We start from the raw sequence: 24,381 nt of genomic DNA on the forward strand, positions 1-24,381 counted from the left end.
TGGAACATAGCCATGCTTAAAATATGTACTATCTAGTTCTTTAGAGAAAATTTGCCAGGCCCTAGCACCTGTTTAGATAGTTTGAGGACCCCTGGTTTAGAGTCTGTCACAAACTATTAAACAACCAACATTGCTGGACTCGCACTGATTGGGAGAGCAAGCTTGAATAGCACATGCAAGACAGAGGTTAAAAACTTCTCTATTTTTACTGATAGTTGTAGATGTCCCATTTGATTGCATTTGATAAATGCAAATCATATTCTCATGATAAGAAATTCTGAAGATAAAGGACTATTTTTACATTAAATTTATCTTCTCGTGTTTTTGTTGTTAGATAAGCTAAGCTGTGTAAGTGATTATGAGCACAACTTTTGAGTTTCTTAGATTTAAGAGATTTTATTAAAAGTATTCTGAACACACGGGAAATCTGTGTATTAAACTACAATGTGGTGTATTAAACAGGCCTGTGGTTTTTAGTAGAAAATCCTGACTGTGAACAAAATGCACAAGATGCCTGGCAAGAAGCAGCTGTGGTGTCCGCGTACCTAACTGGTTGAGGTTTTCGAAAGCCTAAGGGGAAGTGCTACTCTGTCCTATAGGCTGGTTTTGAGTCAGAAACAACAGCAATGGGTGTGCTTTTTGTTTGCTTCTCAGGGCTTTGTTTTTGTTTTTAGGGATGAATCCCTTTAAAGTATTTGAAAAATGAACTACATGTGCCGCTGATTTAATTACAACCTACTCTACTGAAACAAGAAACTGATCATATGATTTTATTCAATTAAGTATTTTTAACAGTTTCTTTCGGAATCAATTATCTCCAAAGCCTGCAGTGGTATTTCCATAGATGAGTGTTTACACAAGCCGAGTACATAGGGTCGCATTATACCGAGATACAGTGGTCTGTAGTCCATGTGATAGCAACATTATCGGAGAACGGTACCTCACTGCAGGCAAACCATATGGCTAGAATTCACAAAGGGTTAAATTTGTTTTTTTTTTAATTAGAATCCAATTTTAGTGTAAACACTATCAATATGAATAATACTTTACAATTAAGCTGAACTTCCCAAAACATATACATTTCAAATCAATTAAAAAAATCTTAGTATTTTTAGAATAAAAAGGCTATCTCTGATGTATTTTTATAGTAACTACAATATAGAGACTTCCTTTCTCGTCTGTACAATTTATCACAAAATAATGGAGCCCTAAAATTAGCATAGTCTACATCCTCTGGACTCCAAAGACATTAAGATGAGACTTTCGGCACCTGCAGGAGGTTGTGTTTCTTTATGACTTGGAATGGTCCTGGAAATACAAGAAATTTTTCCCATACTTGCTTCTGTGCCTTGTGCCACCCTGATCAGTTAAATCTACTATGTGGAATTCCAGATTTGTTTTCTGTGTGGTCTTCCCTTGTGGACTGAGAAAGAGAATTGTTCTTTATCTTTGTGTCCCAGGATCTGAAAAGATGATGCTGGTTTTAGATGTCGCACCATTTAGGCGGGAAGAGCACCGAGAAAGCACACTGGGGGGCGGTCAGCGAACAGAACCCAGGCGGCACGAGCCGCTAGTTGCATTGTTGTTCATTGGTTGAAGCCATTCGGGGAGAGAAAGAAGAGACTGTCAGGAAATATTTATAGCCTTGGAAACTCTGTGGAGCAGGTCGAGCCTGTCCCAAAGGGCATCGTTGGTGGTCCGTGCTTACACTTCCATTTATAGACCCATTGAAATGGTGATGTCCACATTTTTATTAACTTCATGCTGAAATAATATGTACTCTGTTTTTTCTGTGTGTTTTTAGGGGAAAGAGGCACTGATGACCCCCATCCCTTTTGCTAGGCCACAGGATTTAGGACCAACCATTGCCATTGTTACTAAAGTTAACCAGATCCAGGATCACCTACTGAAGAAGCATGATATTGAGCTTTATATGCACTTGAACAGACTAGAAATTGCACCACAGATATATGGCTTGTAAGTATTAAGGTTTAATTTTCTGCTACCACTGATCATGATTTATGGTAATTTCTAAAACTCAAGAGCAAAAACTATCCTAGCTCCATGTCATGCCCCATCTCTTTCGTACCCTGTGTGCTAGACTCTATCCTGCTTACTTACACATATGATGTCTCATCTACTACTCCCATCTTCCTCATTAACTGGGCATTCTCTTTTTGGTACAAGTAAAATATTCAGCCTTATAATAAATAGAAGCTAAGACAGATTACAGTTACACATATTAAAATCATAATTCAAACCTAAGCAGGATCAGCTATATATTTCCAGGACCTGATGATGCAAAATAAACATGTTAGGACCCTCAATCAGAAATTAGTAAGAATGGCCAGGTGACAACAGCAGATCATTACGCCAACCAAGCCTGGGGGCCTGCCCGTCTGCATGGTGAGATGCTTGCACCTGCACAGGTCTTACCTCCATGAAGCCAACCTCAAATGTTAGTTTGATGTCATTCGGGGGTCATTTTCTGTTCTGCCCCCAGAAGTGAATTTCTGTCAGTCAGCTACATCCCTAACGCAGGGGACATATTGTGTTAATCTTTCCAGCCACAACTTCTCCAATATACTCTAGCAGAAAAATAGGAAGCCAAATCTCTAGATACGTTTTTTTTTCTGTAGATATTCTAAGCTGGCAAACACAGAAATAGGGATGCTGGCCACACATGGTGCATGGAAGCAGCGGTTGAGGGGCGGGGAATTTATGTATTGCAGTGATTTACAAATGAAAAATTAGAAATATATTGGATTGAATTAAGTTTGAATTATCTGGGCACTGCTATGGACAAAACTGTCCTATTGAAATGGTAGAACTTTGATATGTAGTATTGGACAGTTCTTGGGTAGAAATTCTTCTGCAAATACAGACTCTCCATTGGGTAAGCTTTGGAGATTTGACAAGTTACGATGGTGATGCATATAGTACGTGGTCAGAAATTGTGTCTTTATTATTTGATTGGATGGTGAAACGTCTGTGCTGAGTTACAGTTTAGAACTGGAGCACACGGTGGTTTATTTAGCCCAAGAAAAAGAATGTCAATAAGTGTTTTATGTTTTCATGTTTTACTTAATCTTTTCCAGTAGTAATTCTCAGTTGTTTTTCTTCTATAGAAGCACTGAACGGTAACTGATACAAGGTTTGCCAGTTCTAATTCTGATTGCTTTCATTTTATGACTTAAACTTGACCTCATCATTGACAGTGACTCCTCCCTTGCTACATGAGAATGTATGTGGTGTGGGTACTGGAATACAATTTGCACTGGAGAGTGTAGACAATACATTTGGGATTAAAGTCATGATTCTAATAGCTACTGCAGTGTCAGGAGTCAGATTCTGTATTTCTCTCTGCCATGCACTCGAATTGGTATATTTAAAGACAAGGGTAAGTTAAAAAATATTGCTACCACATCACAGAAACCTTTACTAAATAAAATTATCAAAATATGAAACTGTTATTTCTCGACATATCCTCCATCTATTTCTGTATACTTCTCAAAATGGGGTTTCTGTTTTTCTAATCCTTCAAGAATTCTACACTTTTCAGATTTTGCCACATCAAAATAGTAGATTTGGCATCACCCCTTTCCATGTTCTCTTTGGATGTTCTTTCAGTTTGGGGGAAACAGCAGCTAAGGCCAGAGAGGAAAGAGAAGGAATAAAGTGTGTGAGCCACAGGCTTCCCAAGAGCCTTGTTGGAGGGCAGCTCTGTCACCCCTGCCTAAGCAAGTGCGTTCTTGGCATGGGAAATCACCTCCATGCAGATTTCTTGGCCTTTCTCTCTCAAGTGCAGTTTTAAATTTTATACAATATCATTTTAAATAAGCTCCCAGGGTCATCCTGTGCCCTTCAAGAAAGTCCACTGAGACAATTCCTTTGGGAGCCCTAAAATCAGTCGTCATAGCCCCTGAGCAGACAGTGAAATGATCCGGGCAATCTCAGACACCACTGTTCTGATTAGAATTGTTTGTTAGTTTGTGAGGCACCATAGTGGGACTAGGACAGTTGTGTTCCCGAGAGAGCCTGTCTGCAGCCACCCACTGATCACAAGGACACACTTGTTGCCGTAAACCCAGGCCTGTAGGAAGTGCAGCCTATTAGCAGCGTTTTTCACTCAGATCTAAAACTTGTTGCAAAGTCTGAGAAAACTAATTGGATGCTTGACAGGTGTCATTTTTTAAAGCGCTCACAGTAGTGTTTGACTCTTTACCTAGCTGATGCTTGCATTACCGGGATGGCCACAGTGGCTTTAGTGCACTAACAGAAAGACAGTATATTCTAACTTCCAGTTCTAACATCACTTTCCATCCATTTCCTCTTCATCCATAATACGTCAGGAAGCTGCACCTTCTCAATAAAATTCCATGAACCACAGCATAACGTCTCTGAGCGGTTCCAATTGTATTTATTAGTAATAACCATCAATACCAGGGCTACAACTGCCTTGTTTGCCCCATTAGCTTTATAAATAATATCAGCTGCATTGCCTGGAAAATTTAATCTTTTTTTTAATCATTTCATTAGGGGCTCATACAACTCATCACAATCCATGCACACATCAATTGTGTAAAGCACATCTGTACAGTCATTGCCCTCATCAAAACATTTGCTCTCCACTTAAGCCCCTGGCATCAGCTCCTCATTTTTCCCCTCCCTCCCCCTATCCCCTCTCTCATGAACCCTTGATAATTTATAAATTATTATTTTGTCATATCTTGTCCTGCCCGACATCTCCCTTCACCCGCTTTTCTGTTATCCGTCCCCCAGGGAGGAAGTCACGTGTAGCTCCTTGTAATCGGTTCCCCCTTTCCAACCTATCCTCCCTCTACCCTCCCAGTATCGCCACTCACACACCTGGTCCTGAAGGGATCATCCGCCCTAGATTCCCTGTGTTTCTGGTTCCTATCTGTACCAGTGTACATCCTCTGGTCTAGCCCGACTTGCGAGGTGGAATTCGGATCATGATAGTGGGGGGAGATGGAAGCATTCAGGAACTAGAGGAAAGTTGCATTTTTCATCGTTGCTGCATCGCATCTTGACTGGCTCGTCTCCTCCCTGAGACCCCTCTGCAAGGGGATCTCCAGTGGCCGAAAAATGGACTTTGGGTCTCCACTCTGCACTGCCCCCCCTCATTCACTATGGTAAGATTTTTTTTTTTGTTCTGTTGATGTCTGATACCTGATCCCTTCAACACCTCGTGATCGCACAGGCTGGTGTGCTTCTTCCATGTGGGCTTTGTTGCTTCTGAGCTAGATGGCCACTTGTTTACCTTCAAGACCCCAGATGCTATATCTTTTGATAGCAGGGCACCATCAGCTTTCTTCGCCAAAATGTAATCTTTTAAGATGAAATCATTCATTGCAGTTTAGTTCTCATACTTAGTAGGTCAAGGGCTTTAATTACCTGTTTAATTAATTTATGTGTATTATTATTGTGGAGCACATGAAAGGCCAGTGTCCTGGATTATTGCTACCTGTTTATTCCCTATTGAAGACTTAAACTTTGCTGCCAATAAGGGAGCCCAGACTTTGAAATGAAGCAAACCGGTTCAACTGCTTTGAGCCTTAGTTTCTTCATCTGTGAAATTGGAATTAAAATCATTCTACCTATTTCATTAGGTACTTAGAGAAATTAAATCAAAACATGCAGGAAACATAATTCTCAGTGCGTAGTAAGGATTCAGTCTGTAGTTAACCATGTTTTTATTAGTATCGTCTATCGTCACGATCGCTTCATCGGGATGGTCCTGTGACTACTTGGATGTGATGTTCCTTGAGAGTCCTAAGTCCTTCCAACTCTGACCTTGGCTTTCTGTTTAGTGTCTCGTCATTCAAGCATATGGGCTTCTGCTTAACTGGACACACATAATAACTAGCCTTTAGACCAGTGTTTCTACAGAGGTTAGAATATAAGTTGAGAGTATAATTTTATCAATTTTGTTAGAAGTTCAACTCCACTAGCAGTTTTGAAGGACAAAGATGAAGCTTTCTGTTCCCAGAAGATTGGCAGCCTCAGGAGCCCTCTAGAAAGTTGATATGCATGAGTTGGTATTGACTCAGTGGCAGTGGGTTTGAGGTTTTGATCTATCTCATGGGAATTCATTTGAAATATTTTGTTTATATCTTACAAGTATTATGATTCCAAGTGATTACCGATGCTATCATCTAATCATGGATCCCTGGTGGTAGAGTAGGGCAAGCATTGAACCGCTAGCCATGAGAGTCAGTAGGTCAAACTCACCAGCTGTCCCGAAGGAGGTAGAGGAAGCTACACACGCCTCGAAAGATGTACAGCGTCAGAACCCCGTGGAGCAGTTCTGCTCTGTTTAATTCAACTTTACAATAAGAAAGTAATAATTGAAAAAATTTAGTTTGTTGTTTGGGTCAATTTATCATCAATAATCACTGTCAGTAGCTACTTTTCCTTAGGTCAGAATCTATGGTTGTGTCTTCCAATAGGTGCTTTTAGATGCCAACTCTTTTACAGAATTTTAACTTTCAGAATATTTTCTTACCAACTAAAATTGAGATGGAAAAACACCATGGCAAGATGTCAGTCACGAGCGAGCCAGTGACAAGCTGCTACCAGTTGCCATCAAACGAGGACTTAATCATAGGGTATGTTTACCTGGGGGCAGAGGGTAAGCAAAACTCAATTGGATCCTACCTACTGAGTCCAGGTTTCTAATTTCAGTCTTTAAAAGTTGAGTGATACATTAAAAATTATTTAAGTTGTCACTCTAATATGGGTGTGATCATTTAACAAAAGATTTAGCAGCTACTGATTCTATTTTTAAAACTAAATTTTTGTTCAAATGGTTAAAAAGATGTTTCTGAGGTGGAAGAGAAGTCATTTATAGACATCGTTGTTGTATTTTGCTGTACGTTTACTTAGGACCACAGAAAACAGTTGTCATTGATAGGTGCCATCAAGTCAGCTTCAGCCCATTGTGACCCTGTGCACAACGGGAGGGAACACTGCATGCAGAGCCCTGCGCCGCCCTCACAATTGTTCCTAGGCCTCAACCCACTGAAGCAGCCAATGTGTCAGTCCTTCCCGTTGAGGCCCTTCCTCTTTTCACCGCCCTTCCGCTCTACCAAACACGGTGTTCTCCTCCAGGGACTGGTCTCTCCTGACCATGTGGCCAACGTATGAAAGACAAAGTCTTGCCATCCTTGCCTCTAAGGAGCACTCTGCCCTTACTTCTTCCAACACACATCAGTTTATCCTTTTAGCAGTTCGTGGTACTTTCGATGTTTCTTCTGCAGCACCATGATTCAAATGCATACACTCTTCTATGAGCGTCCTTATTTAATGCCCACTTTTCACATGCATATGGTGCAGTAGAGAACACCATGGCTTCCGTCAGGCGAGCCTTAGTTCTCAAAGTAACGTCCTTACTCTTCAATATTCGAAGGAGGTCTTGTGCAGCAGATTTACGTAATGCGGTACGTCTTTTGATCTCTTGCCTGCTGCCTCCATGAGCACTGATCGTGGATCCCAGGAAGACAAAATCCTTGACAACTGCAACATCTTCTCCATCTATCATGATGTTTTTATTTATTGGTCCTGTTGTGAGGATCTTGGTCTTCCTGACATTGAGTTGTAGTCCATATTGAAGGCTACAGTCCTTGAGCTTCATCAGCAAGGTTGCGGCATCCGCATACCGCAGGTTGGTAACACGTCTTCTTCCGGTCCTGATGCCGCACTCTTCTTCATAAGCACATAGAGTGAACAAGTATGGTGAGAAGATACAGTCCTGGCGCACACCTTTCCCTATTTTACACCATGCGGCCTTCCCTCGTTCTGTTTGCATGACTGCCTCTTGATCCGTGTACAAGTTCCTCATGAGCACAATGAAGTGTTCCGGAATGCCCATTCTTCCCAAGGTGATCCACAGTCCATTCTAGTCCGTACAGTGGAACGCCTTTGTGTAGTCTGTGAAACACAGTAAGCACCTTTCTGCTATTCTCTGCCTTGAGCCAAGATCCATCTGACATCAGCAGTGATATCCCTTGGTCAGATGTTCTTCTGGATCCAGCCTGAACTTCTGGCAGTTCACTGTCAATGTACTGGAGCAACGGTTGTTGTTGGATCATCTTAAGTAAAATGTTACTTGTGTGTGATGTATTTTGAGCATTCCGTTTGATCACCTTTCTTTGGAACGGGCACGAATATGGATCTCTTCCAGTCAGTTGGCCAGAGAGCTAGCTTCAGACTTTCCTGGCGTAGACGAGTGAGTGCTTCCAGTGCTTCATCTTTCGGAAGCATCTCGATGCATGCATAGTGCATCAATGCTTGGAGTCTTGATTTTGGCTGCTGCGTCCAGTACAGTTTTAACATCTTCTTTCGGCCATTGGTTCGTGCTCAGATGCTCCTCCTGAAATGGTGGACCATCAACTAGTTCCTTCTGGCACAGTGACTGCCTATTCTTTCCATCTTCTGATGCTTCCTGCATCATTCAATATTTTATCTGTAGAAACTTTCAAAATTGTAATTTGTGCCTTAATATTTTCTTGATTTCTTTCAGTTTCAGATATGCTGAGCATGCTCTTCCCTTTTTGGTTTTCTATATTTACTTAGGATCACAGAAAATTGTTAGTGCAAAATTATTAACAGCACTAATTTTGGCTAAAGCTATTCCAAATTAGCTTATGTTAATTTTCAATAAATTTATATTGACTTTGAAATATGGAGTGAGAACCCACAAATCTTAAATTTTATATAATAGCGTATTAACAGTATCACTTTATATATATTTGGATGTATTATTTCCTAGATGATGTTAGCCTGTAGGAAAAGCTACATCAACTCTGTTATCTTAAAGAAAGGTTATTTACAATTAAAGGTTCAATGCTGTACACTTATTATGAAACAATATATCCTAAGAGTAATCCACAGTTTTTAGGAAGGATGACTTATGTTGCACTTAATTTAAGCTTCTCTTGCTTTAATTTTAATCCTGGTTTGGCTTTTGTTTACTTTTTATTGATGTGCATTGCTTTTTTAAAGTTAAGTTCATTAAGGGTCTACAAGTGTACACAGACTAAGTTCCAATGTCAGACATTAAGCTACAGTAATTCACACGTTTAATGATATTTCCTAGAATTCTGTTTGTGGTATCACTTAGAGCAGGGGAATGTGAGCACCCTGGACTCATCCTTTGGGGTTGGGGCTGTGCAAACACAGCGTTAGTGTTAGGGTTCCATTCCTTGAGCCACACACCTCGATGTGATTCCAAAAGGCTCTAAATCAAAGTAGATTCCAATCCAAAGGTTCAAGTTATCAGCTGTTCTCAGTTTTCCTTAAAGAGGCTAAAGAAATGAAGTTTCAAATGAACAATTTCTGTTCAACTAGAGTCAATGTTTTGCATTATCACCTTTAAATATATGGAATCTGTATATTGTAGACCTAATTTTATACTTTGATATAAATAGAAGACATAATAAGCATCTGTGGGATGTGCAGTTAATGTCACTTTTGAGGAAAGACCCTCATAACGCACTTGGGCTTTGGCACTCTTAAATTACGAGCTCTTCACAACACTCGGGGGATAAATTCTCTGTTCCCCCAGATGCTTATTATACGTCTTCTGTGTCCCGCATTTCCTATTTTCAGGATTAGCAGTTGTTTTTCTGTGGGGGTTTATAGTAATTTAATTGGGAGATTCTTGGTTATTGATAAATAATTTGCTAAATTTTCCTATATAATTTTTAAATGTTTTTATCACAGTATATTCATTTTAACACAGCACAATGTAATGATGAATGACTACTCAATCATTTTAAACAGATATTTGATAAAATACGTAACTCTGTTATCAAGTCACTATCATTTTCTATCTTAAAATTGTATTCCTTACCAGATTAATTAGCTGCTTATTGTAAGCAGAGTTCATTATCAAATTATTTTCCCAGCTTTATTGTATACATTAGAAAGTGAGGATCCAATGAAAACTTCTTTATTTTATGCAATATTGAGCATTCCTTTGAAACAACTGGGGATTTCCCCTTCTACATGAAAAATTATTACAGACAGAGAGAACAGTACATTGAACTAATGAAATGACTATTGATTGCTCATTTTTAAAATGTTTCTGATATGCTAGACATTGTGATAAAGACTTTGTTTAATCTTATTTTATCCGCCCAACACATTGAGATATAGATGTTGGTATTTTCCCCCTAACCCTAACCAACACTGTTATATAGATGAGAAAGTTAAGACTTACAAAAGCTTATGAAGTGGGAAAATGTGTCATCATATGGACATACACAGAATAATCAGTTGTCTAACTGAACTAGACTTTGAATTCCGTACCCTACATTCACACTGGAACTTGGCTAGGTCTTTCCCAGCACCTCGTATCACGTGTGAAAGTTTGCCTTATGAGTAAGGAAGCCTGAAGAATCTATGCCTTTGGATTATGATGCTTGTGAAGAACACTGAAAGTATCATGGACTGCCAAAAGAACAAACAACTCTGCTTGGAGGAAGTGCAGCCAGGATGCTCCTTAGAAGCCAGGATGGCGAGATTTTGTCTCATGTCCTTCGGACAGGTTATCAAGAGCAATCAGACCGGGTAAAAGACATCATGCTCGGTAAAGCAGGACAAAGTCAAACTCACTGCCATTGAACCAACGCTGAACCCTACTCCATCCCACCTCCCGTGGGTTTCCGAGGCTGTAACTGTTTAAGGGAGTAGAGAGCCCAGTCTCTCTCCCACAGAGCTGCTGGTGGTTTTGAACTGGCGACCGTGCAGATTGCATGCCAACAGTGAACCACTACACCAGACCCAGAGTGGGATGGATTGGCCTAGTGGCTACAGCGGTGGGCTCAGACATAAAAAATGGTGAGGAGGGTGCCGGACCAGGCACCATTTCATTCTGTTGTAGGCATCAACTCAAAAGCATCTAGCACCATCACCACCAATATGATGAAACCCAGCAACTGTAATGCAGAACATTTCCATCACTGCAGAAAGCTCTGCTGCACAGCCTTGATGTATAGATTATTTTTAATCTGCGGGAGAAAGATGTCACCGTAAAGAATGGTGTTTTGATCATGGTTCAAGATTACACTCCCCGCACGATGATAAAGAACTTAGAGGCAGGACTGAAACAAGAGGATTCCTCGGAAGGAGATGACGGGGACCTAAACCCCACATAAGCAATGTGGGCAGAAACAAGAAAGCATAAAGTAGGAGACCAGCGCCACCAAACATGAGTTTATGGTATTCCGTGAGGATAAGTCAGAAGCATTGTTCTTGGTGTTCCAGTCCCAGACAAGCCACGCTGAAACCCGTTTGTGTGATCAGTCCATGGCTGTAGACAGATGCTCTCAGTAACACACGCATCTCAGTCTTACAAGGAAGTCTTACCAAAGCAATTCTATCAACACTGACTTCCAATGAGATCTACCGGGCCAGTTCAATTTAAGGCAAAGAGGTCAGCTCAGAAGTGACCTTTCTTATGATTCTTATAATCTTGATTTATTTTCTTGAGGGACACGGGTGTATTTTGAAGAAGCTTTTTATAAATTGAAAACTGCATTGATGAAAGAAGGCCAGGAAAGTCATGGTGGGGAGTTTTTCCCTTCATTGTGACCATTATGCGCCTGCTCATTCCACAAGTGTCGCAAAAGTATCCTACAAGAATTTTCTTGGAATATAATACTTATATGGGGGCGGGGATGCTTCTCAAAAACCTAACATACCTTAATATCATCTAGTGAGGTGTTAAAAATAAAATTTCACCAGATATATTCAGAGTTATATTTGATGAAATTTTGTATTATGTTTTTGAAATGAAATTTCATCACAAATATAGTCATAAGTTCTTGTTTTTTTAATAACTGTGGAACAATGCAAAGTCTTAATTTTCTGTTTTAACAACAGGGTGATGATATAACTAGAAATACTACAGTGTTTGAGTCTATTCATTACCAGAATGTCTGGATTGGGAGGGAAACATTTTTCATGCTTGAGTAGAAATTCTAGATTCCAAAACTCAAAAGAAAAATATTTCAGACTTGCTAAGAAACCATAGGAGCCCCCGGATTACGAGTTGAGCTGCTAGCTGCAAGGTCAGCAGTTTGAAACCACCGGCTGCTCCTCTGGAGAAAGATGGGCCTTCTACTGTGGTAAAGAGTTCCACTCTAGGAGACTCACAGGAGATCTCCGCTACCCTGTGGGGCACTGTGAGTCAGCGTCGACTGGATGCCAGTGAGTGTGTGGTTGTTAGCTTGTTGAAGGAACAATAGCTTAAGGTCGCTAAATCAATCTGTCAGATTTAGTTTCATTCTCATATCTTCTGCTTCCTTTCTCATTTCTCACATCTTAGTGTCAGAGTTCTCTCTGGCAGTTTCTACTCTCCAACCCTTTTTTTAACCAAGGAAAACAGCCGCAGATTGAATACTTACACTGAATTGCCCTACTAAGCTCTTTCTAATTATCATACCGAAATGTGTATGATATTGTACTCTGTTAAAGTCTACTTCAGAATTAGCCTAACTTGTGTCCCTTTATCCGAGTGACTGTAGGGTGTGTCCTTGATATGTCTTTGCATGACTTCAGCTTCTGCCCTTATTATTTGAACTCCGGGGACTCGGATTAATATGTGTAAAAGCCTTTTTGGGAATTAGAAGTGCTTCAAGCAAATACCTGTGAATGCAGATTTTCTACATAGCATTTAGTGTTTCCTAGGACTGCCGTAAACACAAACCGAGTGGCTTTAAATAGAAATGTTTCAGCCCACAATTCTAAAGGCTAGTAGTCCAGATTCAGGCTGAAACAGGGCCTCGCTCTCATGTAGGATCTAGGCAAAGATGCTCTTTGTCTCTCCTATCTTGTGATAGCATCAGAGCTTCCTGCAATGGCAGTTTAGCCCCGTGCTCACCTGCCCCTCCTCTGTCTTGCCGCAGGTTCAGGCAGTTGTGCACAGGGTTGTTGTAAGTCAGAACTGACCTGATGGCTTCTAACAGCAGTATTTTCTTCAGTTCCGATGACAGCCTCTTGATCAGATGCCACCGAAACACAGTGAAGTGTTTTGGAATTTCCATTCTTTGCAGTGTTCTCTCTCCATACTTTATTATGATCCACCTCGCCCAGGGCTTTTGCACAGTCAGTAAAGCACCAGCACCTAAATACCTTTCTGGTATTTCAACCAAGAGCCATCCGACATCAGCAGCAGTGTCCCTCTAGCCCTCGCTCTTCTGCAGCTGGCTTGGATGACTGGCAGCTCAGCAGCCAGATTTAAAACTGTCTTCAACAACCTTGTACTTGGGTATGATATTAATGACATTATTTGGTAATTTCCACATTTCATTGGGTCACTTTCCTTTGGAGTGGGCAAAAATATGGATCTCTTCCAGTCGGTTGGCCAGATAGCTCTCTTCCAAATTGATTGGCATAGATGAGTACTCCCGGTGCTTCATCAATTTATTGAAACACTCAGCCGGTATTTCAGCTCCTGGAGGCTTGTTTTTTGGCTAATGCCTTCAGAGCAGGCTGGACGTGGTTCTTCATGACCTTGGGTTCCTGACCCTGCACTACCTTTTGTAATGACTGAGCACTGAGCAGTGCTTGTTGCTAGTGACTCTGCATTATTTCCATCTTCTGTTGCCACTTCTAACATTAAGAGTTTGCTCAGGAACCCTTCCATATTGCCACTCAAAGCTTATGCGGAGTGTGTTCTTCTTTTTTGGCTTTCTGCTCCAATTCTGTGCACATTTTATTATAATATTCTGTAATGGAGTTTAAGTGCAGAAACATAAGTGCTGTTTTTTTAATAACAGTTTGGCTTGCACGTTTACATTTTTTCTTAAAACTAGCTTGATCTAATAAAATAATGCTTTTATTTTAATTTACATCAGTTGTAATATGTTAGGTATTTTTGTAGGATATTACTGATCATTTTTTAATACCAATGCATTACCTATGAAAAATTTCTATCATGGGTGGTATGTCTTTTGATATGTGGGTTTATTTCTTAAAATTAAATGTGGCTTTTATATTTTGGCAAATTTAATTTTAATAAAAGCTTAAACTTGAAATAAAAAGCACCTGAAGAATTTTTATTGTTCTTTTACAGCGATTTTACTGGAGAAAACATCACATGTCTTTTAAAAGATCATAATTTTTACTTTATGGTCATTTTAAAAGCGATGAGCCCTGAGGGACATCAGAAGCAATGACAAAATGCAACCTCGTTGCCTTCAAACATCTGGGAAGGAAGGAATGAGTTCAAAGGGGAGCAGTCACGCCTATGTTAAGTAGATTCCTCTCTTAATGAGGACATCAGGCCTCATTAAGTCAATGAGATTTTGTTAGTAAGAGATCAATTGTTAGTGAGAACAGTGAAAATTCAGCCCAGGCCAAAAGCAGAGAGAGAACCATTCATCGAGTCTGAAGGTATGCAATGGCCACACCTGGAGTCGGAAAACTGCAAATGAACCTTCATATTGATCTGGCATGGTCTAGCTTGTAGGTTGACTTGGTTGGCCCTGCCAGTCTGTAATGACAGAGATGGGTGGTATTTGAAATAAGGATTGCCAGCAAACTCTTCATTCACTGTGACCCACCCACAACCTGGTTTTTCTCCCTCACGCAGCAGTGGTGAAGTGACAGAGTTTAAGTTAAAAGTCCAATGAACAAATACCATATCTACACTAGTATAAGCCGACCCAAATATCAGCCAGGGCACCTAATTTTATCACAAAAACGGCATTAAAAATGTTCTGGAAACCTCGGCTTATACATGAGTATGTATAGTACTTCTTGTAATAGGGCTGTCATGTGGAGTTTCTATTTGGGAAGCATTTAAAACACTGCCTGGCGCATAGTAAGCACTTTCTAAGTGTCTGATAAATTAAAAAATAATGATAAGCCATAGTGCGGATCATAAAAGTCTAGTTAAGACCTCATACCTCTAAATAATAATAAAAACGATGAATAATATCACTCCCTCGGACGAAAAATTAACGGGAAGGGGTCTTGGCAGAGGGAGCCCCCGTACGCCACATGCCTCTTGCTGAGGGGGAGCCGGTTCCCGTCCCTTCTGCAACCTCAAGCAGGAGGCGTGCCGCTGCCCCTGGTATTTATGAGCGCAGTGCCGAAGCAGGATGAGCGGCGACTCATGACGACGTGCCTTTTTCTATCTCCTCCTGCCATTCGACTTTCACTCCCACTCTGTTCTTTTGTGTAAAATGCGGTTTTCAACTGGTCATAGTAAAAGTGTCCCGAGAGTGATCGCTTCTCTGATTTATCCGCTATGACTAGTTTTATTGCTAACGCCAGAGAGCTGGTGCCTCCTTGCCAACCGTGCTGGCAGGAGCTATTGTGATAGGCTTTCTCCTGGCGCCCCTCCACCACTGGGCCTTTCCTGCCTGTGCTGGCCCGACTCTTGTCCAACCCTCCTTCCGGTAGCCGCTCCCTGCCACTGGACCTCCACCTCCAGACAGCGTGTTCTGCTGGACATAAAGGTAGCGGAGAAAGCAAAGGGAAGCATAATTGGGAGGGGGGAGATTTTTTTTAACTGGGGTAGTCATTTCTTTCTTTTATTGTATATAGTCTTTTTTTAATCAGGCAACACTAATTATCACTACCACCTTTTTTTTTAATCTCTCTCCCAACTTTTTAAAAATCATTTTATTGGGGACTCATAAAATTCGTATCACAATCCATATATCCATCCATGCGTCAAGCCCATTTGTACATGTGTTGCCCTCATCATTCTCAAACCCTTTGCTTTCTACTTGAGCCCTTAATATCAGCTCATTTTCCCCTCCCTCTCTTCTCCCCCTCCCTCATGAACCCTTATAATTTATAAATTATTATTTTGTCATATCTTACACTGTCCAACATCTCCCTTCACTCACTTTTCTGTTGTTCATCCCCCAGGGAGGAGGTTATAATGTACATCCTCCTAATCGGTTCCCCTTTTCTACCCCACCTTCCCTCCACCCTCCAGGTATCGCCACTCTCACCACTGGTCCTGAAGGGCTCATCTGTCCTGGATTCCCTATGTTTCCAGTTCTTACCTGTACCAATGTACATCCTCTGGTCTAGCCAGGTTTGTAAGGTAGAGTTGGGATCATGATAGTGGGGGAAGTAAGCATTTAAGAACTAGAGGAAAGTTGTATGTTTCATGTTTGCCACCCTGACTCATCTGACACTTGATTGAAGGAAGTTTGGCTGCTTTGCCCATTCTGTTGCTACTGCCACGGGCTTAAATATTGTCTCCCAAAGCCAACATTCTAGAACAGCGGGTCTCAACCTTGGGGTCGAACGACCCTTTCACAGGGGTCACCTGATTCATAACAGTAACAAAATGACAGTGATGAAGCAGCAACGAAAGTAACTTTATGGTTGAGGGGTCACTACACACGAGGGGCTGTATTACAGGGTCACAGCATTAGGAAGGTTGAGAACCACTGCTCTAGAAGAAGGCCCCAGGAAAACTAGAAACTAGCCCGCCTCATTGAACTTTCCAGAGGATGGATCCCAAAAGCTCCCTGACTCATGCTGTGAGCCACCTTCTGACCCTCATAGGATGGCCTCTGTGCTTCTTGTTACCACCCGCTCAGCTGATGACAAGGGCAGCCCTCCCGTGGGCTGCTGTAGCGTTGACAGCCTCCTCACTGCCTGTAATGTCATCCATGTTGTCTCGATCAGTACTGCATTCCTTTTCCTGGCTGGATGATCCGGCATTCTGTGGCTATGCCTCATTTTGTTTACTCTCTTAATGCTGTTTGTTTCTACCTTTGGGCTGTTATGAATAATGCTCCTGTAAACTTTGTAGATGTGTTTGTACATACATGTTTTCATTTTTCTTGGTTTATGCTTGGGATGGGAATGACTGGGTCATTTAGTAACTTCATGTTTAATCATTTGATGAATGGACATCCTGTTTACCAAAACAGGTGGACCATTTACATCAGAGTTCCCATTTCTCCTCCTCCTGGACAGTGTTTGGTACCTGTCTTTTTATTTGGGCCCTCCTATTGCATGGTAAGTGGCTCCTGTGGTTTGGGTGTGCCTTCATCTTGTGACGAAGGATAGTGAGCATCTTTCCGGGTGCTTACTGCCATTTGTATACAGTGTTCCTTGGAGAGATGTCTGTCCAAGCTCTTTGCTCAAGGCTCTGATCAGACATATGATTTACAAGAATCGTCCCCCTTTCTGAGAGTTGTCTTTTCAAAATCCAAACAGTTTTCAATTTCGATGTCTCCTTTGTCTATTTTGTTGAGATTTTGCCATATCTAAGGTCATGAACATTTTCCCATTTTTGTGTGAGAGTTTTATTGTGTTTGCATTTAAACATTAATATATTTGGCCCGTTTTTAGTCAATTGTTGAGTATTCTATGAGATAAAGGCCCAGATTCATTTATCTAGCAGGGGGGAAGTGTGCTGGGACTCTAATTTGCACTGTGTTGAATAATAAGTCCATTTGGAGAGTCTGGTAATCTTCCTCGTCATTCAGTTCAGTTCAAGAAGATGTTATCTTTTCATCTGAGATACGTCATTGGTTGATATGTGGTTGTTTGTAGTATTGGTTTATAACCTTTTATTTCTGTAAGATTGGTTGTGATGTCTTTTATTTGTGATTAATAGCTTGAATCATTTTTTATCAAACTAACTAAAGTCTTTGTAATTTTCTCAGTTTCTTCAGAGTCAACTTTTATTTAGTTGATTTCTCAATTTCCCATTGGCTATGTCAGTTTCCATCGTGATTTTAATATTTCCTTCGTTTTGCTTTAGTTTAATTTGTTCTTCTGTTTCCATTGTATTAAGATATAAACTTAGCTTATTGAGAGCGCTCTTTCTTTGTAATGTAGACAGTAGGTACATTTCCCTCCAAGCTCCACTATAACGCCATCCCATAACTTTTGGCATGGTCTCTGTGGTGATTTTCATTCATCTTAAAATATCTTCTGATATTTTTTATTGCTTAAGGAATTTGTTGGCAATTTACACATACTGCTTTCTAATTCTGTTGTATTGTGGTGGGGAAACATGCGTTGTATCCTCAGACATTTAATGAGGTTTGTTTTATGGCGCTAGCCTATGGTGTGTCCTGGAGACTGTTCAGAGTGCACTTGAGAAGAATATCTTACTTTTGGTGGGTAGACAGTTGCATGGATGTCTGTTAGATATATTTGTTCAAGGTATACTGACTTCAGGTCTTCTGTTTCCTTGTTGATCTTTTCCCTTGTTCTAACCGTGATTTAAAATGTGGTATAAAAGTCTCCAACTCTTACTGCTAAACCGTGCACTTTTCCCGCCATTGCTGCAAGCTTCTGCTCTGCGTATCTCAGAGCTCTGTCTCGATAAAAACTCCCTGCCGCTGAGGTCCTGCCCCACACGGTGACCCTCCAGGACCCGGTCGAACGGCCTCCGTGGGTTTCTGAGACTGTCACTCTTGAGGGGAGGCGGAAGCCCCATCTTTCTCTCTCGGAGCAGTTAGAGTTCAGTGTGTGACCACTGTTCCACCAGATAGCTAGGTGGATAGATGCATTGATTACATATAGATGAACATGCACACACACGTATGTGTATGTAGATATGCACAGAGACAGACATATATGTGGGTGACCCTTGTGCCATTATACATGGTTTCTCATTTATCTCTACTAATATTTTGTTGTGCTGGTATATATGACATAGGCGTTACTAAACATTTGTCATTTCAACAATTGTTTTCATGTCCAAGTCTATGTTTTTATATGTATTTGTGGAATTTGTAAACTAGTATGTCACAGCTATTATATTGAAAATTATTATGGCCCTTCTAAGATATAATCACTGTTACTAGTATTACACATGCTTTAAGAAAACGTATTATACAAACACTCCTGCAGTTCCCTTTTGGAATTGTCCCTGTCAGGGTAGCAACCATGTAGGACATCTGCCCTTTGCTCCATACTCAAATAATTCAAAAATCCTTCTGACAGCTAATAGTCTTACCTATTCTGATGTCTCGTGTATTTTTGTTGTTGTTGTTTTAAAACTATATCCAATGTCACAATTGGTAAAGTACTTAGCTGCTAACCAAAAGGCTTGTGGTTGGAAGCCAGCAGCCGCTGACAGGAGGAAACTGTGGCCGTGTGCCGCTGTAAAGCTGTACGGCCGTGGAAGCCCTGTGGAGACTCTGACTGCCCTATAGCATCCGGATGAGTTGGAACTGATTTGATGGCAGTAGGATTGGTGGGATTCTAATACCACATGATCTACTCCCTGCCATCAAGTCTTTTCTGACTCGGCGACTGTATAGAGGATAGGTAGAACTGTCCCTGTGACTTTCTGAGATTAACATTTTACGGGAGTAGAAAGCCTCATCTTTCTCTCAAGGAATGGCTGGTGGTTTTGAACTGCTAACCTCACAGTTAGCAGCCCAATGCTTAACCCACTGTGCCATCATGTTATCTACAAACATGACTAAAACGTGCCCTCAACGTACAGCACTCAGCCGCTATGACAGGTATGCAAAGAACCTACCAGAGGTTCTGAGTGAAATATTTCATGAATCAAGGTTGATATCTTCCATTAAAAAGAATCTTTTTTTATTTCGAGTCACATGCACTTTATTAAACTGACTCATGAACAACTGGTATCAAATGTCTCAGCAAAACCAAAATATCATACTTCCATTTCGTTGTGGGCATGATGTTCTTCATTATTGCTATGAAGCAAACTTGGGATGGCCTGAGGGAGGGACTCTCGTCTGGATTGGCTGTCCTTTTCCAGAAGAGACTAATTTACCCAGTGACATACTTAAGTGAGGGTATTCTCTACTTGAGCTGCTTTCATTGGTCGTGGCCTCCTGTGAGTCAGTATTCATTCGGAAGAACATGTGGGAGCATACAGGAGACTTGAGAGAACCGTAGATAAACAATGCATTTAAAGGACCGATGACACTGATAGCGTGGGGTCTTGGGCTGCTGCGGTAGCCATAAAAACAGCTGAGCTAATAAACCACGTACCGGCTTTTGAACAAAGCTGCAAGTTACAGGGTCTGGGCGACAATTGGGTAGGCGTCTATAAAACCCTTGGCTAATAAGAAAACAACGACAGGGAAATGGTAAAGGGCGTGCAATGGTCCCGTTCCTTGGATTGCAAACCCCAGTCCAGTTGGCCAGATTTGGGTTTTCAGCTATTGCCCAGCTGGTGAGCAGCACAATACTCTTTTAGGTCATGTGATGCCAGTGTAGCCAATTGGGTGGCTTGGCAGACAACAACATTGTAAATAGCTATTCAGACAAATTGCATGCATCCTGGATTTGTCCATGCGCGTTCTCGATGCTTATCGATATTGACGAGGGTATAGCCACATACATGGATGGATGAATTGTGTGGCTGTGTCCATACCTGTGTATTTACAACACGGTAATTATGTACTTGGGATCCTTCTAGGAAACAGAAAGAGGGAAATAATCTAGTTAAATCCGTTTCTATGGGGTTTTTTCCGCCTTTTTTCATATTTCCTCCAGTTGTAAAAATTACAGTGATTACACATCATAAAGCCTATCTGTAATAAAACGCATCAGCTGGCCAAGGTTTTCATCGCTCACTCAATAATCCATTAATACAGCAACGCTGCCCAGGCTTCTTTATAATACCAACTCGGAGGTAATTTTAATCAGCTAGACCAGCTGGTATTTAACAGCAGCTGCTGGAGATGCCACAAATATACTCAATAGCTGACATCTTTATTTGCAGTTTTTCCAGGGGAGAAGAGATTCTCCTGTGGTTACTTGTATTAAGCATTTAAAAGAAGGTGTAAAGTATACAGGGGTTTAGACCTAAATGAGAAGGGGAAAGGGCTAATGACTAAACAGAGGTGATAAATTCCATCAGCGAGAAGAGATTTGTATAGAAAAAACTGCTCACACAAATACGAATAATTGGCTCAGTGGCTTTCAGACCCTTTTCTTGGTTCGGCTTACTTCTATCTTGGGGATCAGTAGCAGCTGAAACTCAGTTTTCATCCCGATGAAGCATCCCGATGCCTCCTTATACTGGATGTATAGTTTCCTCTACTCTGAACGAGGGGTCTGCTCAGGAGCATGTCTGCTGCCTCAGCCATTGCATGCCCTGTCCATCCTTTGCTTTATGAATATCTTTTATTAATGTTCCGTTTTGATTTTGAAATGAAACGAGTCATCATCAGTGTGGACTGTCTAGTAATGAATGTGGAATGTTCCTCCACACTGGTGTGTCTGAGCGTGTGTGGGAGCAAGCATAGGGGACAGGAAGTTAGCAGTCACAAACCCGTTATAAATAAAAATTTAATTATACTTGGGGGAGCTGGGCTTCCAAAGCTCAGAAATCCATAATGGAGCTTGCTGGTAGTAAATGCCTGATCTGTTTGTCAAACTCCACCGTCCCCGTTCCCTTCCTGGTCTTCTTTTATAAAATACTTTGACCTCTCTATTGGTTAAACATTGTGATAGCTGACATTCTAAAAAAAAAAAAAATTTTTTTTGTCTTTTCCTCTTTGGATAAGCTGCTTTCATTTTGGTTTTACTGAGGAAAAGAGAAGAGTCAGCGTAAATCAGGGAAAGGAAAAGGTATATTCAAAAAAATGCAAAATATTTTCAAAATTCTTATTTAATCCCATTTATAGAGGATGCTTTTGCTTAGAGGTAGGGTATATAAAGTACTTATATGAATGAAACTTAGATGATTTGTCCCTTTCCCCCCCCTTAGGTCTTATTTCCAAATTTAAGACCATAGAGAATACATGAATAAAGTTATGAACTTTGTGCCTGTATTAGAGATAGGTTTGCTATTTCTGACCCTTGTAGCGCCCCCAAACTTAGTTTACATATACTGCTGGCTTTTGCTGGGAGATGAAGCATTACAAACCCCTACAGAAGTAAGATGGGTTACGCTGCAAGTGTACTCGGTTCTAAATTAGCAAAGGTTAACCAAATTCATTGTCATACCATGCCTTTTGCAGGTGGCTTCATTTATCAGCACCTCAGAGCAGCCTCTTCTCCAGTCAAATAGTGAGCTGTCAGTATTGGACTGTGATTGAATACTTAAAATTAAAATGCAGTGACAGCATGGATTACTAAGATAGCCATTTGAATTTAAAAATCACTTAGCAAGCATTTCCCCCCGTTCTTTGTAGTGAAAACAGTCTGTGGTGGTGGATTCCCTGTGTTTGACAGCAGACAGTGTGATATATTGCTGGGCCCAGCAGTCCGCTGGACTTGAGTGGGATCAGCGCTCAGTGTTTTGATGAATGGTAATTGTTTCGATGAAAAGGCGTGTTTTACGTACAACTCATAGTTGGGAGAACAGAAGTCAACTGGTAGGATCCGTAATTACCGTTCTGCGTTAGCGTATAAAAGGGCAGCGTAACCCGCCAGAGGGGCACAGTAGGGCTTTTGTTTTGTTGCTTTGCTTTGTATTGTAGTTTGAGACTGTTCCTTATGTCAGAAAATAAATCTTCTGTTATTTATCTTTTGTCCAACATGCGAAGTTGATTTATGACACATTTCTGAATCCCATAATTTAGTTTGAATCCTGTACCAAGGTGAAATTACCTGTCTCTGCAGCCGGCTGTGGAAAGGAGCCCAAAGTAACCAAACGTATACATTAAAAAAAACATATTTTTCATTTTCACTGGCCTTGCTGCACTTGATTTCAAAGAAGGCAATATAGAAAACAGTTAAAAAGCGTATGTTTAGATGTCAGGGATTTCCATTGCCGTTTTAAAACAAAACATTTTACATTATCATTCATCCCTACAAACATAGGGAAACGCGAGAGGTAATTTTTATTTGGAGAAAATAAAGCTTGCACTTGGACACTGAGTTGTCACTTTCAAAGCGGCCAGCATAACAGCCCTAATAGCATCTTTCTTCCTCGAAACCAAGGCTATGAGAAAGGGCCACCCAGACCTATCCCCAGATGCAAACCCAAACCAAGCCAACTTCACGGCCGGCCTGCTGCTCGGCTCCAACTCAGAGTCAGCCTCGGATGTCAGGTTCCTCACAGGAGGAATTTCATTTTTATGCTTGTCCTTATCACTTCACATAAACAAAGGAAGATTGAGAAGTGGGTGGGGAAAACCAGCCTTCCCTTCCTTAAACTTGTTTCCAGGGGAGGAGAAATCTCAAAGGGATAAGAACCCTCAAAGGTGGGAGGCAGAACTGGGCAGTGGCGTCTTTTCTCTCTCTCTCATTTTTTCCTTCTGAATAAAAGCACTAGGTAATGCTGTCAAATATGACCATCATCTTCCTAGAAGTACCACAAACATCAATTAGGAGACCAACGTTGAGAATTCAGTATATCATCACAGCCCTCTCCCATCAACGTGTTTGAAGCATAAGCATCTTAATTGTAAAATTTTCTAAAACCTTACGATATTTTAAAAAGAATAATCACCCCTAATAATACATTTATATAATTATTAGATACTTGGCATAGCTATTATTACAAACGGACACCTTTGATATAAGCCATCTTGTCTGTTACCGGAGAGCTGGTGGTCGAGGCAAAACCTTTGAAGCAGAGTGTTCTGGTGCTAATGATTAGACCAAAGAGTGGATGGCCCTGCTCTGTGTAGCCGAAATTGCAATGTTAATTTGTCAAGTTTTTTTATTCCATGCAAATTAAAATTCTCAAATGTTGGTCTAATTCACACCTAAGCCTTTGACACAAAAATAAATACAATTTCTTCAAAAGATGTTCCTTATAGTTAACAGCCATGTGTCATTGTGGCATCTTTTATTGAAAGGAACTTTTTTTAAGTAGCATAAACTTGTTGGATGGGCTTCAATTAAATGATGATTTGTTAATGCAAATGTGTAGCGAATGACTGGTGGTACATCTGTCTCTTCATCCATCGGCCATTACTGTGCAGTGTTAGTACATGATTGTAAAAAATGAGAAATCATTATCTGCAGGTAGTACATATTCAATCAGTTCTGACCTTATGTCTCTGGCGAAAGTTTAAAAAATAAAGAGAGGTATATAATGTAAATTATCTTCAATCTGAATAACAAAACAAACAAGCTGAAAGAAAGCCCCCCTTCCAGTCTCTGTAAGCCAAGCTGTTAGGTGATGTGGGGTGACTGCTGTTGGGGATTGATGGTGATTGGTGGCCCACTGGGGAAAGGCCGTCATGTTCATCCTTTTTCATTGCTTCTGTGCACTCCTCCAACCCAAATCCTATTTCTTGGGCTTGTTTATTTTGGAAAATAAATATTAGTTTCTTTATAGATTCCTTTTTCTTCTGATTTTTTACACACACACACACACACACACACACACACGAGGTGTGTGGGGTAGTGGTGACAATGGGTGGTGATGACCACCAGGGTGAACGTGTTGAGCCGGCAGTGACAATTAATACA

At 40.8% G+C, this 24,381-nt stretch overlaps 1 protein-coding gene across 1 annotated transcript in view; it reads left to right on the forward strand.

Annotated features, from left to right (window-relative positions):
• The window catches only part of TBC1D5 (TBC1 domain family member 5), a 330,505-nt gene that overhangs the window by 124,999 nt on the left and 181,125 nt on the right, over positions 1-24,381 (forward strand). The window contains exon 11 of the mRNA XM_075547174.1: positions 1,805-1,977. Coding sequence (XP_075403289.1) covers positions 1,805-1,977 — 173 coding nt within the window. The remainder of the gene's footprint in view (positions 1-1,804; positions 1,978-24,381) is intronic.

The sequence above is a fragment of the Tenrec ecaudatus genome, chromosome 4 (genome assembly GCF_050624435.1).
Source record: "Tenrec ecaudatus isolate mTenEca1 chromosome 4, mTenEca1.hap1, whole genome shotgun sequence".
NCBI classification, from domain to species: Eukaryota; Metazoa; Chordata; class Mammalia; order Afrosoricida; family Tenrecidae; genus Tenrec; species Tenrec ecaudatus.